Raw genomic sequence first — 17,530 nt, 5'->3', positions numbered from 1 at the left:
GAGGACACCAAAAAACTTGTGAAGTTACAACAAATACCTCAGCAAGTGGGTGCTCCTACCTTTCACTGAAGACAAAACCAAAAGTAATAATCACTGAACGACTTAGAGTGGCCCCAATTCTTGTCCTCACTTGATGGACCCCAGCTCTGCGGCTTAACCACATTCCCACGGAGGCTATTATGGGATACTTAGCTCAGATCATCCTCAATAAGCACTTGAGTAGAATGAGGTCCAGCTTAAATTAACATCGCCACCATGGTGCCCACTCCAGGCCATTCCTGAAGCTAAACCCTCACACACGTGGCTCCTTGCAGAAAGCTCCCCGGGGGCCAGAGGGGCCCTGTTATCATGGAGGACTAGTGTGGCTTGAGCCCAGGCAGCTGGGAAGGGTACCCAGATCTCCCGGGAGGTTCTGAAGTCACGCTCTCCCCTTGTGCTTATCTGTTCCAGATGGAACTCCCGAAGGGCTCCTCTGGCCAACGGACACTCCTATCTGCCATCCTCAACATGCTATCACTCAGCCTCTCCACAGCATCCCTGCTCAGCAACTGCTGGTTTGTGGGCACACAGAAGGTGCCCAAGCCCGTGTGCGGAAAAGGTCTGGCCGCCGAATGCTTTGACGTGCCGGTGCCCTTGGATGGGAGCGGCGCCAACGCATCATTCCCGGAGGTGGTGCAATACAGCTGGGAGGCTGGGGATGACCGCTTCTCCTTCCATACCTTCTGGAGTGGCATGTGGCTATCCTGTGAGGAAACTGTGGAAGAACCAGGTGGGTTTGTCGTCAGCCCAGCTGCCTCATAACCCCCACACCCCACCCCACCCCCGCCGCGGGGAACTTCACAAAGGGCAAAGGGCCAGCTGGAAGTATACAGCACTCCCCACACCCCACCGGGTCTCACCCCCGGACTCGGCGTCTCCCCGCTCTGCATCTCGTCCTTTCTCCCTAGAACTCCCTTTTCATGAGACCCGAAAGTCCATCTAGCTTTTCCCCTCTTGACTGTCTCGTAGACACGCTGGTTTAAAACCTCAAAGGGTTCCATTTAGACTTGTAACATCATGAGAAGTCCCACCCTAGCGAGTTAGCATTGCTGTTTGAAGACCAAATGAGGAGAGAGGATTCTTAGGGAAAATGCCCCGCTCTGTCCAGCTGTGACCCCGGAGGAGCAGCTTCCTCTCTACAGACCTTGACTTTCTCACTGGTGAGATGAAAGGATCTGAGGAGATCCCCTGTCAAGCCCCTTCCTCCCCAACCCCACCAAAAGGGTTTTCTTGTTCGGAGTACTATCACAATTTACAAGGTAGGGGAGCTGAAGCCTCAGGAGGGTAACTAGGTGGAGTGAGGCCACCCGTGACCTCCCAGGTCTCTGGTAGCTCAGCGCGTGTGGCAAAGCCAGTCTGGTGTCACTGTGCATTCCTTAACCTGTGCTCTTCAGCTTGGGAGCAGCTGGCCTGAGGACAGCCCTCCTCCCTGCTCAAAGCATTCGGACATCACCTGGTAGTGATGTTGTCCTAAAGCCCAGAATCTGGGGCGCCTGGGTGGCTCAGTGGGTTAAAGCCTCTGCCTTCGGCTCAGGTCATGATCCCAGGGTCCTGGGATCGAGCCCCACATCGGGCTCTTTGCTCCGCGTGGAGCCTGCTTCCTCCTCTCGCTCTGCCTGCCTAGTTGTGATTTCTCTCTGTCAAATAAATAAAATATTTAAAGCCCAGAATCCAGTACAGTTAACCTGTTTCTCCCGATTTGGGTCATGGGAAAAAGGAGAGGGACGAGGAATATAAGTGTGTGTGTGTGTGTGTGTGTGTGTGTGTGTATTTATATGTGTTATTGACATGTCATTTAGCTCAGCTCCGACCCCAGCCCCGGAAACAGTTTCAAGCCATGCAGACCAGGGTACGGAGGCAGCGAAAGGTGCTGGTTAACATCAGGCTTATTAACCCTCCCCGACCTGAGAAATGGGAACATTTCCCTGTGGACGCCCTCTCAGGCTCATGTCCTCCTCTTCACAGTCAGGAGCTGGGGACAGAGAAATGAATTCGGAGGGATTCTTGCCTTGGTCATGCATCCATCCATCCACAATGCATTCTTTCCCGCTTTCAGAGAGAAACTTCTAGTGTCTGCCTACCGTGTGCTGGGCAGGCACAGGTCCCAACCAATGGAGCGGCGCCAGCTGTGGGATGTACCCCTGAAGTTATACCTTGTCTGTGTTTCAGGGGAGAGGTGCCGAACTTTCAATGAACTCACACCACCAACCGAGAGAGGTGAGAAAGGACTACTGGAGTTTGCCACGTTGCAAGGCCCACGTCACCCCACTCTCCGATTTGGAGGGAAGCGGTTGATGGAGAAGGCTTTCCTCCCCCACCCTCCCTTGGGGCTTGTGGCAAGTATGTGGGTTTGATCACCAATTTAGTCGCCATTGAGTTGGACCTCTCTGGCCCAACCGTGCTCTCTACACTGTACTGTGGTCTCCTTTTCTCTTCTGAGCCCCGCGGGGTGACCCACATTCCTTCCAGAGCTGACTCTCATTCATATGCAGGAATGCAAAAAAGGAACAGCAGGAACAAATAAAGTTCACAAATAGAAAACCACCAACAGCTCTAACCTCCTCCTGTTGCCAAGTAACCATGTTGAAAAGCTCAAGAGGTTTTTTCCCCTCCAATATGTATATATATATTTTTTAAGTTAAAAAAATATTTTTAATAGGAGGGAGTGAAAAAGGAGAGGGAGGGAGAAAGAAACAGAACTGATTGCTCCAAAATTCAGTAAGGAAAAAGAGAACAAAAATGACCCACAGCAAAGTCATGTCCCTGCCAAATTTTGTGACAATTAGCTGATCTCTTCTCGAATCTCCCTAGTGGTATTTCCAGTCAATCAAGTTTACTGGAGTCCTTATTGGGTACTGAGCTGAGAGCAGCGAGCACAAGGGTAACAGCAAAGGACCCGAAGGAGGGAACGCTTGCCAGCTGGTGCTAGCCCTGTCCCCTTCTCCCCTTCTCTAACTCTGGGAAGCTTTCCCTTCTGTGGGGCTTCGTGTTTCAGGGCTCTGCCATCTAACTGTCACGGTGAGGGCTCTTCTTCTGATTTCTTTTGTCTTCTTCTTGTTGTTTAATACTTGAATTGTATTTTCTTCCCTGGTTTCTGACAGAGATCCTATGGTTATCACTGGGAGCCCAGTTCTCGTCCATCGGACTTGAATTCGTCAGCTTCCTCCTGCTACTGATGGACCTGCTGTCCACTGGGAACCCGGGCTTCGGACTCAAGCTGAGCGCCTTCGCCGCCATTTCCTCCGTCTTGTCAGGTGCAGCCTCCCAGGCTGGGGTGGGTGGGGGCCTGGCCACTTCCAGGCACCTCTGACGGGCTCCTGTGTCCATCCGGAGGGCAGGAAGGGAGGAGGCAGGGTCCAGAATGGAGGGATGAGAGATAGAAATTTTGTATTGGATCATCATGTGTTTGACAAAGTGATTTTTCTCTGGGTTCTTATTTGCCAGCTTTCTCAGTATGTGAAATACGGTTTGGTTCCCTTCTCAGTTGCCCATGCACACAGCTTTTCTGGACTCCACTGGATTGAGTAGGAGTAAGAGAGGCAGATACGAAGATAGATCAAGAATAAAGCTTGCACTGAGGGCATGGGTGGGAAGAAGTAAAATGCCCCAAGTGCAGCATTGACTCAGAAACTTTTTCCATAGCTCTCCACCTAAAGCCTGGGGGACTTATTGCAAAGCCCCTGTCTCAGATTAGTGTCCCTGAAGTGTGAGGGCAGATGGGTGATGGAGACCTCTGCACATAGGCTGTAACAGATACAAAATGAGGTTGCTCCAAACTCATACTCCCTGTAGATGGCAAAGCCAGCCTGGGTCTAAGGGCACCGCCTTTCTGTTCCCTCTGTAGGCCTTCTGGGCATGGTGGCCCATATGATGTATTCACAAGTCTTCCAGGCAACTGCCAATTCGGGTCCAGAAGACTGGAGGCCACATGCTTGGAATTATGGCTGGGCCTTCTAGTAAGTGCTTGCCATCTCCTGAACCTTCTAGCTCCTCCCCGGCCAACCTGTGTTGGACGTGTTGCCCTCAACTAAATGTTTGCTCAGTGTCCTCCCGCCTTCTCTTCAACCCTCGTGCCAGGAGTCCGTTGACCAGAGAGTGGGACCATCAGGCCCCCGCTGCTCTCTCCCCACTTGCTGGGGAGGCACAGGGACGATTCTTCCGGCTTGTTCTGTCGGGTCTTTCTAATGATACAGCTATCGCAGTTGCTCCCTCGCCTGATTATGTGTGTTCCTTTGGGAAATGAGACTGATTTTGTGTGGCTTAAAATGCTCCGTATTTTATACATTTTATGATTCAAGATATTGGAGGACAGAGAAATGAAGAGATCAGCCTTGAGACGTGGTTCAAATTCTATCCCCTGTGCATGGCTGACTCTTCTCCTATAACGAAGAGTCACTTCCTCCTACTTCCACTCTTATTCTACCCAACTGTGTGAGAAACAAATTCTCCTCTACCAGCCATTCTCTGACCCTTAAAGAACCAAGGGGTCAGTTATTTTCGATTTCTCTTGAGAGTAGCAGCAGCCATGACAGACACATTTGAAGCAAATATACCGTCTGCTTTAAGAGTCCCTCACTTCCTCCTCTGAGGAAAACGCTCTGTTCACTGCGCAGGTGCCCACTTGGGCCTGCATTACAGTCTGCAGTCGGCGCTAAGCCCTTTACCAGTGCTGAAGAGACAGGGCACTGGGCTCGAGTTTCCATGCTAGCGGAGGCAGACCTGAAGGTCATCCAATCCCCTTTCCTCATGATATAAAGTGCTGTGGATTCGGGTGTCTTTGGACTCTTCCAAAACCGGCCCCCGGAGCTTGCTTTCCAGACACACCGTTTTGCACCTTCTGTCTGTGAGCCGTTGTTGGCATGACTCTCCCAGCAGAAGCAGCCCAGCCTCAGTCGGCGGAGTCGGTCAGAGGCAGGCAGATGGGAACACGCTGTGCCAGTGTGTGGCCTGGCTTGACCCATCACCTGACCTCATGCAATTCCTCACTAACCTCACAGAACTTCCTGCTTCCTGGGCTTCCCAGAATCATGGGGAAATTTAGGGGTTGACTTCCCAAGTTTTTAGGAATGAGTTTGATCTAGTTCCCCGGTGGCTTTTTTTTTTCTTTTGATTCGTCAAATCCATCCAGCTTCTCTTAAATCGCCAGCTTCCTTCCATCCATTATAGACTCCTTGAAGCCAAGAACCACATTGTTTTCCTAAGAGGCAAATTCCACTGGTACAATGTATAACAGCTCCAGGTTTGCAGTGAATGTTGCCTGAACGACATTGAGAGACTCAATTCTGTGCCCCAAAGACCACTAAACGCAGAACAAAAGGAGATGAAGGGGGATGATTGCTCCCACCATCTGTTCTGAGTGAGGGAAAATCCTGGGTGGGATGTGTGTGTGTGTGCTTGGTGGGGCGGGGGGGGGCAGCACTGGGCTACGTCCCCTCTATACACCTGAGCTACCGGTCTGTGAATCTGAACTGCAGGTGGGGAAGCCCAGGTCCAGAAAACTGTGTGTGGGCAGGTGTGTGATATGTACACAGAAGATGCACACTGGGAATAAAGGAGCATTGCGCTGACTGCTAATCGACCCAGTGAAAATGAACCTGTCGAACTCCTAGTCTGTCTTGCAACAGGAGCAGGGTCATTCTCTTTGACTACGAAACATTCAGAACAAACCTATTAAGACCCAATTCGGGCCTCTGGCCCACAGTGCTTTCCCCACAGCACAGTGGAAGGGAGCCCACGCCGGTCCCTGAGTCCCTAAGGGGCAGCAGCCTAGTTACTAGTGGGAAGGGATCATGGTATTTTCCTCTCAAACCTGTGCGTAGCTCAGATTCTGACCATTTGGTTTTTTGCTTCCTCCCTAGCACGGCCTGGCTTTCCTTCACCTGCTGCCTGGTGTCGGCGGTCACCACCTTCAATGCATACACCAAGCTCGTGCTGGAGTTCAAGTGTAAGCACAGTAAGAGCTTCAAAGGAAAGCTGAGCTGCCTGCCGCACCATCCCCAGTGCTTCCTGGAGCAGCTGTCCGGTGCAGCCCCCACGGGGGGTCCTCTGACCAGCTACCCCCAGTATCACCCTCAGCCCGTCCGCTCCGTCTCGGAAGGAGTTGACTTCTACTCCGGGCTATACCACAAAGGATTTCAGCAAGGACCCAGCCAGAGGCTGAAGGAAGAGGCAGCTGGGTCATCCATAGAGGAAGAACCGTGTTAGAAGTAGTCGGGTTTAGAGGGCAGGCTGAACCCAACCTTACATGTTTGTTTGCTTATCAACATGTACTGAAGCCAGTGTCTGTGTCTTGAGCATGGTTCTCACAGGTTCGGGACAAGCGTGTCTAAAGGGCAGGTCCAAAGGGGTGCATGCACGGATGCTGCTGCCCCCACTTCCTTCCCAGCTCTTCCCTTCCCATGTCTCATTTCAGCATCTCCCTATGTCCCACACTTGGAATCACCCTCTCTCCTTCACTGATTGCTTGCTATGTGCCAAGTTTGGGGCTCAGCAGAGAGAAGTAAAATCCAGTTCCTGCCCTTAAGAGGCTTATCCATCTGCCCCCTCTCTGGGATTTGGAGGGTGCAGGTGGGCAACTCAACAGTCGTCCATTGGGCTCAGCCTTCCTGGAAGGCACAGAATGGAAGATAAAGGCCCTCCTGGGAGCTTGGACATGTAGGACAGATGCCCTCCACACTGCCCATTACAAGGTCCTGCACCCACATAGTAGGGACCCAATGAAAGTTTAAATATTATCGTAGAAGCCACTAGGAAACTAGAATACATGAGAAGTGAATGCAGGGACATGCAGGGACAGCATGCAGGGAGAGGTCCACTTCCAGAAATGGTCCACTGGAGTTATTCCTGGGGGATTTATGGAAAGGGACACTTCCCCCATGAACATACACTCCTCTCCAGATCCCCAACTCACCCACACAAACCTCCTTCCTCTTTTCCATCAAGGGAAAACAAACCACCCAATGGCTAAGAAGAACGAGAATAACACACAAATATATTTCCTATATAGTATTTATTTGTTCTGCAACAATTCACATTTTAAATAGTCCTTCCTGACAATATACCAGCCGGCTCATCTGTAGTATGGGCAATAAAAGCAGCAATTCACATTCAAGGGGGTTGGTGTCAGCATACCCGACAGGGAGGGGGAGTGGAGAGCATCTGGGGATGGGAGGATGCTGTCTAGGTGGAAGGGGCTACAGGAATAGCAAGGAGGAGAGCTTGGGAGAAGGAAGATCCTTAAACCTGCACAAGTCACTGCTATCCCTAAGAGGCAGTCACAGGGGCCTTGCTGGAGTGGAGGGAAGGGAGGAGCGCTTCCTATCTTAGAGGTCCGGTAGGGTGGGTGCCTCCAAGGAGAAGGGAGTGTGAGGACACACCTGACAAGCTAACACCCATGTTGGTCAGGTGAAGCTTCTGCAATCCTCCGCCACCATTCCAACCTGCCCTGCTGCAGAAGGGAGGAGAAACCTAGAGCCTGTCCTGTGTCTAGCAAAATGGATTCAAACTTATTATAGTTAAGACAACAGTTTGTAAACACACCATGAAGAATTTAGGGACTGATGCTCTTCTAGCTTCCTCTTATTTCTGGGACTCACCTGGCATAAAGACCATCTTCTACCCAAAAGGATCCCCTCAGATCAGGCCCTCAGTAAATGACTTGGCATTTTGCTCCTCTACCCAAAATGGCTTTCCCAGAAAGCCTCAACATGGTGAAGAACAAGGGTAAGATGTAGATGGCTCAGCCCAGGCCACAGAACCACAAGTTAAGTTTTAGCTATTCAGTCAACTATAAATTAATCCTCAGAATCCTCTAGTAGGCTAAACAAGATTCTAGAATCTTCTACCCATACTCAAACTCTAGAAGTCAATCTAGAATCATCCCTATCCTCTTGGATATCCTCTCATTGTTCCCCCAAGTTTACAAAGCTTCCCAAAGTGTTGAAATTAAATTTCCTTTCAGGGCCCTAAGGCAAGGGGGTGCCCAGAAACCTGGCAGGCCAATCTGCTATTACTACCAACCTTCTGTTATGTCATAATGCCTACTACTGGGCAAGTAATACACATCCCTTCAAATCTGGGATCCCTAAATTTCTGTAATATCTATAATTTGTCTGGACTCCCTTTATTAACAAGCTAAAAAGATACAGGCTCAAGTAAGACAGAACCTGAGTTGCACTCGGGTATGACCTATCAAAATTATTCAAGAAGAAAAGTAGTTCTACGCCAGCTAATTTGGGACTTTCTGCTATATAAACAATGACCTAGAAGTTTAGAAAAGAACTTAAGAGAAGTAATATTTATGGAAGAAGGGAGAAGTAAGCACTGGAGATAATTCTAAAGAACTTAACCAATTTAAAAGAGTATTTACATAGGAGTTTTCTCAAAATACAGTGTTTCAAAGGCTCTACAAGGAAGGAGATGTGCAGGCAAAATGGTTGCATATGGGAATCAAGGATAAAAATCCAGGAACAGCTTTGCTCTCATGCAAGCAAAGCAAAACTATCTCTGAGTAAGAGAGCAAATGAGAGGCAGTACAGAGGATGGCCCCTAGGAGATGCTAAGAGAGCAGAATGGAGTTATGGCAGGGATTAGGCTGCCTGCGTAGTTCATGACTTCACAGACCTAGGACAGCGCGCACACACACACACACACACACACACACGCACGCACACACACACACACACACACACACACACACTAGGAGATGCTAAGAGAGCAGAATGGAGTTATGGCAGGGATTAGGCTGCCTGCGTAGTTCATGACTTCACAGACCTAGGACAGCGCACACGCACGCACACACACACACACACACACACACACCACTTCAGAAGTTAGCAGGGAAAAGGTCAGGACCGGCAGGCCAATCCAGACCACATGATACCACATGGGGACCCCGTCAGAGGCTGCTCATGAACTATGCTGCTCTTGCTCCCCTTCCGACAGGAATGTGGTGGCTATGGTCACCAAGTGTGCAGAGATGGAAAGCTTGTGAGGTGGAAGGCTACTGAAGATAAAAGCTGCAAAGTCCAGGACGGCTCCCTCAGCTTCCCACTGTCTGTCTCCCTGCCACTAGGGTGGGAAGAAGCCCAGGTACAGGCAATAAGAGAACACGGAAGACAAGGACCAGTGGCCCTGATCAGAGGCAGGGCACTGGAAGTCTCAAGGCGACCAAACAAACCAGGTGTACTTCAGAGGGACAAGAAACTGCATCCCTGGAGCTTAGAACAGATCGAGAAACTAATTCATCATTATACCAATGCATACACACATGTGGCATAACGCAAAACAAAATGTTCCAGGGAAGAACTTCACTGGGATTTCCCAGCAGGGGTTTATAAATTAGACACACAAAAAATAAACCGTAAGATTCACATTTCCAAACTATCCCTGGAGTGCCTAGAGGAGGGGGTTAATGCAGGGACTGAAAAGGTGGGTCAGATAACCCCAGCCCAATGGATCGTGCTGTCATCAGAGAACTCCAAGGTGCCCTCCAAAGTGCTTTCTGACGATCGCACAGAGGTGGTAAAATGAGGTGAAGTCCTCCTTCTCTCCAAAGAACTGACTTGACACTGCTGGGAGAGAGACGGTACCATCCTGTTCACTTCTTCTGAAATGGAAGATTCCATCAGACTACATCTACGGGAAAGAGTGCAGGTATCAGCAACTTTCATTCCTTTCATGACAGAGAGATGGAGGAAACCCAAGCTATTTCTCTACTCTTCTGTCCTTTTGCTTAACCCGGAAAGCTCGTAAGTCCTTCCAGAAAGATCCAGAAACCTTGTTTTTTTCTATGATAAACTCTTGAACATTGAACTAGACCACAGTATTTGAGGGCTTGTAAGGTTAGCAGCCAGATAATTCTTTGGATACGTAACTGCTACAAGTGTGGCATGCTCTTAGCCTCGCCAGCCTCTACCAAGAAAATACTGGTGGTGCCCACCCCCTTAGTCACTGAGACAATAGACACCATGACCCCACATTTCCAAGTGTCCCCTAAGGGGATGGTACCATTCCCAGCTAAAAACAATTGAGTACCATTTCTGAATGGTCATAACGCTGGTTCTTGACACCCGGCTAAACAAGAGGGTTCCTACTCCCATCTACTTTCTAGAGAACAAAGTTGGAGTTGGTAGCATTTGCCCCAAACCCTTACTGGTAATCAAATATACCATTCAGAAGAGATTCACCTGGTGGGGAGGATCAACAAACTTTATTCTAGAGAGGAATCTTCGCAGCTCCCCACGGCCAATTTTGGGGGTGGTGTCCTCAAGTTGGACCACCTGGCCTTCCATTAGCGCCCATCGTAGACTAAGCTTGCTGACCACCAGGGGTGCTAGATGGCCTTCGGAGCTTGGCCCTGTTGTCCTGGTAACATAAAAGGCATCTTTCCAGAGGTCGTTAATTCCAACTGAAGAAGGACAAAAACAAGAGCAATTAACTAGGACAGAATATTTCTGCTAGCAGGAGAGTGACTTGATTCTGCAACTAGACTCATTCACTTATTTACTTCGTTAATTCACTTATTTACTTCATTAATTCATCCACGAAGTTTACTGAACACTTATTAATGCCAGCACTGGGCTAGACAGTGGGTGCACAGTGGGGAACGACAGGATGCCAGCAATGTAGCACATTCATTCCTCTCGGTCTTCAGACCCTTCCTTTTCTGAAGCTGTTTCTAAGAAAGCCCCAAATCAGGAAACGAGGATATGTCAACTACGGTGACAATTTGATAGCAAAGTGAGCACAGCAAACCAGAACTCTGGAGAATTCCTGGACTGTCAGTACATGGTCGCAGATACTATCTGCCTCACCAGCTCTTATTTTGCCTTATCCTTAAAACAGCTGTTATACTAAAAAGGGTCTCGATTCCTAATTACCACTATTTAATGTTCACTGAATAATGTTTTTCACTAATATTAAAAAACAACTCAGGGGCACCTGGGTGGCTCAGTCGTTAGGCGTCTGCCTTCAGCTCATGATCCCAGGGTCCTGGATTCGAGCCCTGCATTAGGCTCCCTGCCCAGCAGGAAGCCTGCTTCTCCCTCTCCCACTACCCCTGCTTGTGTTCCCTCTCTCACTGTGTCTCTCTCTGTCAAACGAATAAATAAAATCTTAAAAACAACAGCAACAACCACCCACCAACTCATTCAGATCCCACCACAGGATTCTGTAGGATGCCACCTCCCCGACCCTGCTCTCCACCACACACAAAGCTAGGGGGCAGGGGTTCTTGCAAATTCCGTGTGAGGTGTTCTTCCCAATGTATCCCGATGAACTGAGAGTCACAAGCACTAGTTTTAACTCCCAGGCAAATGAGTTTGTACATGAAGAGCAAGCCTCTGAATGGCAAGAAAATACAGAAAGACGTAAAGGAGAAGTGGCCCGTCTGGTTTTCCTCACCCCATACCCCCACCCTCCCCACCCCCCAAAACAAGAACTGCAGACTCCTCAGTTCAGAGTGAGGCAAAGGATCTCCGAGGAGCAGTCCATCAGACACTTCAAGACAAGGAGGTCACAGTGGCTGAGTTTCCAGGGTTCTGACTGCCTGAATTACAGGTCTCTAATAATATTTGATCCAAATTTTGCTATATGGTATTATTTACATACATACATAAAGTTGAAGATTACTTCCAAAATGTTAACAGGGTAACAAGTGGTCAGATTCTGTGCGATTTTTCTTTTTCCCTTGATTTTCCTCTTGGCAGCCACTTCTATGCAATGGGCATGTTTACTTGCACTAGTCAGAAGAAAGTCTCCACTGATCCCACACCAATGTCCTAGAGACAACATGCTACCTCCACCATTTTCCTCACAGGTAATTCTAAATCCTCAGCTCCTAGAGGGTCAAGAGTCTAGTCTTACTCGTATTCCCAGCACCGGCACCGTGCCCAGCACACAGATGATGCTCAGCGAACGTCCACTGAATGACGCTGCGTGAACCACATCCACCTGAGAACCTCTGAGACCGGCTGCACTTGCCCTCTGCTTTCAGCCTATTCCAAGGGCTGGGTCCTTAGCCTGGGAGCCTGCTACTCCTCCCAGAGGGGCACTCGGGCCACCGCCCTGAGCACCAGGGAAGCCTGGGAGCGACTCAACTCCGCCACCCCCTGCTGCTGTTTGACGACACGCGTCCCTCACTGAGACAGCGGGATCTTCACACACACGCCAGCACACTGTCTCCCCTCATCTGTGCACACAGCCCCCACCATCACATCAGACTTACCCTCTGAAGCCGTCACTGTGCCCGTGGCATTGGCCAAATCCAGAAGAATAGAGGGGAACGCTGGATGCAGAAGGTACAGGTGGTGAAGGCTGGGTGGCCCAGTTCCGGGGATGACATCCTGACAGTGAAAAGCAAAAGGGAAGAACGTAGGTGACTCATTCCCACATGTGACAGCCCTCCAATGAAAAGGGCAGAGGAGACTATGGTGATTACGGACTCCTCTCAGAGGCTATGACCTGACCCCCAACTACAAGCATGTGTTTGAAACTCTCATATACAAGAGACACATTCCAGAGAGTTGAAAACAGACTAATCACCAACTTCTTCAAACCACTAGAGCTAGAAAATGCTTTCTCCCTTATGAGATAAAAAAGAATGGAAATGTGCATGCCTGGGATGGGAAGGACGCCTAGTCTTCCGCCTGTGGGAGTATTAGAACACTGGGCCATCTCCTGCAGTAGGTGGGATTTTGTGGAAACAAAATGTATACATGAAAAGACATCTCGTCTCACTGGATATTAAAGCCAATTGCAAATATCAAGCTAAAATCACAAAAATCTCAGTTTCTGAAATAAACAGAGCATTGCCCAGACAGAAGCAAATCATTAATTACAAAACAAAAATTCCAATTCTAAGTGGCAGCCCCCCAAGTCCCCACAGCAGAAGAAATGCACACAGGAACTGCCCTCGCCAGCCTGACCTCTGTGCAGGGATGACGTTCGGCTCACATACACGCATGCGGCCACGTAGTTGTTAATGCCCAGAAAGACCACATACAGGCCAGTAAATGACTGCTCTACTGAGCTCCCTGTGTGCCTCCCCCATCCCAGGACCACCCTGGGCCCCACTAGTGGAGGAAATGGGAATCCAGTATTCTTAGTATAAGTAGTACATGAAGGGAGGAGAAGCACGGGCAGGACGCCTGCAGCCACACTGGCCCCCATGTGCCGCGCAGCAAAAGAGGGCATTTCCCAGACCCTGAGAATCCCACACGTGACAGGACAGACCTCCGGCTCCGTCCACATGACATGCAAAGAGCCAAACTCCCTTCTCAACGCCAAGGGAATGGAGCCCAAATTCCTCAGCCTGAAAGCCAAGGTCTTACACCACTTAACCCAAATCTGCCTTTTCCAGCCTCTTCCTACCATTATTCACCTGGCCGGCCAAGCTTTAGGAATGTCTGACTGGCACCTTTGCGCCATCTAACCTCTGCCAACCCTATGTCCCCCTTAGACTGTCTAACAATCCTCTAGAGCCCATTTCCACGACTGAAAACAATCCTCATCCTTAGATCCCACACCTGAAGGCTGCCTCTTAGAGAAAGCTCCCCAGCTGCCCTCCTTTGTGCTTCCAGCTAAACCTCCTATTTGTGCTTCTATTACAGCATCTGTACCACACCTTTGTTTTGGGGGTTTTTTTATAGACCCTTACACTGGAGAGTCACCTGTTCTAATCCCCTCACTTTATTAAATGAGGAAACCAGGAAGTTAAAATGTCAGGTAAACTGTCGTGGGCACATGTTAGGGCAGGGCAGAGTTACGACTATAATCTAGATTTTGAGTAAATCTGATCCTCAAAATGAGGGACTATATTAGCATCTTCATTGATGGATAAAGAGCATGAGGCTCAGAAAAGTTAGGTGGCTTGTCCAAGAGTGCATAGTCGATGAATTCAGGATTCTTTGTCCTTCTGGGTCTCCCCAGCATCTGTGGACGTTCTCTGAGAGAGCGCCAGCACAGTTTCTAGTCTATCCTTAGGTCCCTACGGAGAACACGGTGCCTGGCACAGAGCAGGTGCTGGTCAAGATAGGCTTTATTGAGGGGCGCCTGGGTGGCTCAGTGGTCTAACCATATGCCTTCAGCTCAGGTCATGATCCCAGGGTGCTGGGATGGAGTCCCGCATCAGGCTCCCTGCTAAGCGGGGAGCCTGCTTCTCTCTCTGTCTGCCACTGCCCCTGCTTGTGCTCTCTCTGACAAATAAATAAAATCTTAAAAAAAAAAAAAAAGAAAAAGATTTTGGAAAATCTCCCTTCTGGGCATCAGAACTTCTCCCCTGTAATTCCCCCAGATGAACCCTCAACCTCAGCTTCATCGATATCCTCTCCAACTGCCTGGCCATCCCTGCCCCATGCCGTTTTTGCAGACTCAGTTTATTCACCTCGAAGCCCTGCCTCACCCACCATGCACCCTCCTCTGCCCCCTCCAGACCAGTCACCGTTACTTCTCTTTGATGACAGCACATGTGAATCATCTGGAATTCTGGACCTATCCCTTATCTAGCCTCCCACTGTTGGCAGCCAGCAGCCAGGGGCTGCTATCAGCTTTCCCTTGGCTGCAGCTGAAAGGCAAGACCAGGACAAAGAGAGCTCAGGAGGGAGCAGGTTCTATCCCTGCCCATCGGGTGCTGCTGTGTTTGACCCACACCCACCTGGAAGCGTGGCTGCTCCACTAAACCTTCCAGACCCAGTCAGCCCCGCAGAGCAGCTGTCATCTCACCAAGTGACAAAAGGACCCCCACCCCACACCCCCCAGGCTCACTCACAGAACTGGGAGATGCAGCTGACATCCCTTCAGCCCAAAAAAGGAAGACAGACTTCTGGTCTGCAGTCACTGCTGACGTGGTTGGTGTCTCTTTCAGGTGACAGGAAGCACCGTAACTCCAGAGAATGGAGCCTGAGTCCCCATCCACCACCACCATCTGCAAAAGAGGAGACAGTGAGGACAGCTCACCTTCAGAAAGGCAGCAGGCTGCGACGCCAGGGGGCTCAGTCAGTTCAGCGACCAGCTCCTGATCTCGGGTTGTGATCTGAGATGGAGCCCCACGCCAGGATCTGCAGCAGGCGTGGAGCCTGCTCAAGATTCTCTCTCTTCTCCTGCCCCTCCCTCCCACCCCCCCAGAAAAGGCAGCAGGCCAAGAAAACACACAAGAGAATGAAAACTCATGTATATTAATAGGTTGAGCTTACTCCACGTGAACAAGCTGGGCATTTGGAGAGCATTAAACAGTGACTAGGGACCAGACCTAGTTTTCCACAGCCCTTGTCCCCACTTAGCAGAGTTTAAAGGTCTGCTGAATTCTCCAGCGGGAAGGGGACATTAGGAACACCCAATCCACCTGTCACTCTGCACGTGAGAGAACGGCAGCTCAGGGACAGGAGGGAACTCAAGAGTGCTCAGTGTCTGTGGCGGTCCTCATTCAGAGACAGCAGCCCTTTGGAGGGGAAGTGCTATCACCAGACGCCCACAGCAGCGCCCCCTGCCGGCTCCTTCCCTCCCACGACTGCAGCACCCACCGAGGGGACAGTGACCAAGTGGATGCCTGTGCTACACGCTATGCTCCAAGCTTTACAGGTTTGACTCCTGGGTGTCATGTGTACAGAGCTCAGCCCTAGGTTGGTCTCAAAGTCAAGACAGCACATCAAGACAGGCAAACAAACTAGGAGAAAAAAATTCCTCAGCTGCATCTCTCACAGGATAATGAAGGGGACTGAGCTCCTAATCCCTGGCTGCACATCTATATCCTTCTCACCCCAAATACCTCAGACCTCACAGTTTTAGAGCCTCTCCTTGGCCCAAATCCGTAAGAAACTCCCCACCCAGCCCCAGCCCCTGTCCTCAGTGTCTGTTCTTCTGTGAGTGGAAGGACTGCACCCCTGTCAACAACCGCTTTCTTACTCTTCAGCCCCTCGGGCCCACCCTGCTGCGCCACCTGGCACGAGACAGCTGCCCCCACCCCCGCCCCAAGCCAACACTTCAAGATTCCCTCTGGTAGTCTCGGGACAAAAGTCTTGAGACACCACACTAAAAAACTGGATCCAGTCACACGCATTATTTTCCTGTCATGATAACCCTATGAAGACAGGTGCTATCATGACCCCCGCTTTATAGACATAGAATCTGCAGTTAGGTGAGGTTATGTAACTTGCCCGAGGCCACCAGTAAGTAGTGGAGCCACGATTAAATTCCAGGTCTAAACCCCCAGCAGCTCAGCTCTTAATCAAGCTATGTATACCCATACCCACTGGCCAGGAATGCCAATGAAAATTCCAATCTCTACCTGAAATTCTTTCGAAACACAATTGGACACTGTTTCTTTCCTACACAGCACTGCTGGACGACTCTCCCTGAAGTGATGCCTTTATCATCAGCTCTGTCCTCCACTCAGGACCAAACGATGCCAGTGCCCCCAGTACGTCACCTAAACGCTGCCGCCCTGCTTTCCAGGGCCTTCCATCAGCTGAGCTCACTCGGAGCTCTGTGGCGGAAATGCCCCTTGGCTTCTCCTTACATATCGATCCAATGAACCACTTCTCTGCTTTCAGGATGTGAACATCCAGCCTGCAGCCAACACAGAGCACCTCTTGACTCCCTTCCCTCTGCCTGCTCCCTGCGTCCCCGTGGCATTGTGCAGACCTCCACCCAGCTCGCACCGTGGCGTGGCAGAGCCGTGTGAGTACTCGCACCCCAGAGACTAGGAGCTGCACAGGACCGGGGCCTTGTGTTCATTAACTCTGTGTCTCCAGAGACATTATCTGTGCATCTGGTGCAGAACTTGGCAGACATTAGAGGCGATGATTAACTGTTGAGTTGGCTCCCAGGGAACAGTGTGCAATATATAAATACATATTTTAGAGTGAAGAAAAACACAAAAGCTAGGTTAATTATAAAAAAGAAATTTTCAAAACCTTAATTCTCTCTGTAATAAGAATGAAAACTGGGGGCCCCTGGGTGGCTTAGTCAGTTAAGCATCCAACTCTTGATTTCGGCGCAGGTCATGATCTCAGGGTCGTGAGATCGAGCCCTGCGTCCACTCAGTGCTGGGCATGTAGTCTGCTTGAGATCCTCCCACCCCCTCTCCTTCTGCCCCTCCCCCTGCTCATGCATGTGCACACACACACACTCTCTCTCTCAAATAAATAAATCTTTAAAAAAAAGAGAGAGAATGAAAACTGCTTATCCAATCACTGTATCTTCACAATATGCAACCTCACGTAAAATCAGAAAGACCTCCTCAGGGTCCCTGGAACATGCCATACCATTCTGTCTCTGGGCCTCAGGTATCAGTGGTCCTGACCCGACAGGCCTTCCCATCCACCCCTCCTCAAATAAATATAATTCAACTTTCGAGGTCCTGCTCATCTTTCCCTCCCTTATTAAGTCCTCTGTAACAACCCAGCCGCCCCAGATATCCTGCCTTCTCTGAGAGCTTAGGAAACTAGGTACCGAAGTACTAAGTTTATTTATGCCTGCCTTTCCCCACTGAGAG

At 50.0% G+C, this 17,530-nt stretch overlaps 2 protein-coding genes across 5 annotated transcripts in view; one reads left to right on the top strand and one right to left on the bottom strand.

The window, feature by feature from the left end:
* Positions 1–432: 432 nt before the first annotated feature.
* FAM234B (family with sequence similarity 234 member B) overlaps positions 433–17,530 on the bottom strand; it is a 55,626-nt gene continuing 38,528 nt past the window's right edge. The window contains exons 10-14 of one of the 4 annotated variants that reach the window (XR_006819652.1): positions 14,807–14,962; positions 12,266–12,383; positions 10,227–10,447; positions 8,812–9,675; positions 7,032–8,661 (exon numbers count right to left, since the gene is read on the bottom strand). Coding sequence is in view for 3 of the 4 variants with exons in the window: in XM_046012518.1 (XP_045868474.1) it covers positions 542–754; positions 10,227–10,447; positions 12,266–12,383; positions 14,807–14,962 (708 nt within the window). In the remaining variant the exon portion in view is untranslated. Of the gene's footprint in view, positions 755–7,031; positions 8,662–8,744; positions 9,676–10,226; positions 10,448–12,265; positions 12,384–14,806; positions 14,963–17,530 lie in introns of those variants that run through there. The other 3 variants (XM_046012518.1, XM_046012515.1, XM_046012517.1) reach the window with 3 other exon arrangements.
* On the top strand, positions 1,877–6,369 carry GSG1 (germ cell associated 1). The gene is made up of 5 exons (XM_046010868.1): positions 1,877–1,888; positions 2,928–3,057; positions 3,141–3,293; positions 3,884–3,995; positions 5,898–6,369. Exons 1-5 carry the CDS (start codon positions 1,877–1,879, stop codon positions 6,241–6,243), a joined length of 753 nt encoding a protein of 250 aa, XP_045866824.1. The 3' UTR covers positions 6,244–6,369.

The sequence above is a fragment of the Meles meles genome, chromosome 7 (assembly GCF_922984935.1).
Source record: "Meles meles chromosome 7, mMelMel3.1 paternal haplotype, whole genome shotgun sequence".
In the NCBI taxonomy this organism is placed as follows: Eukaryota; Metazoa; Chordata; class Mammalia; order Carnivora; family Mustelidae; genus Meles; species Meles meles.
Note: the sequence above shows the minus strand (reverse complement) of the source record. Positions and strands in the feature narration are given on the sequence as shown.

Bases quoted from the DNA above. Each gene is read 5' to 3' on its own strand.
- GSG1 (XM_046010868.1), top strand. The intron at 3,058-3,140 runs GTGAGGGCTCTT...GGTTTCTGACAG, and splicing joins TCTGCCATCTAACTGTCACG to AGATCCTATGGTTATCACTG. The intron at 3,294-3,883 runs GTGCAGCCTCCC...TTCCCTCTGTAG, and splicing joins CATTTCCTCCGTCTTGTCAG to GCCTTCTGGGCATGGTGGCC.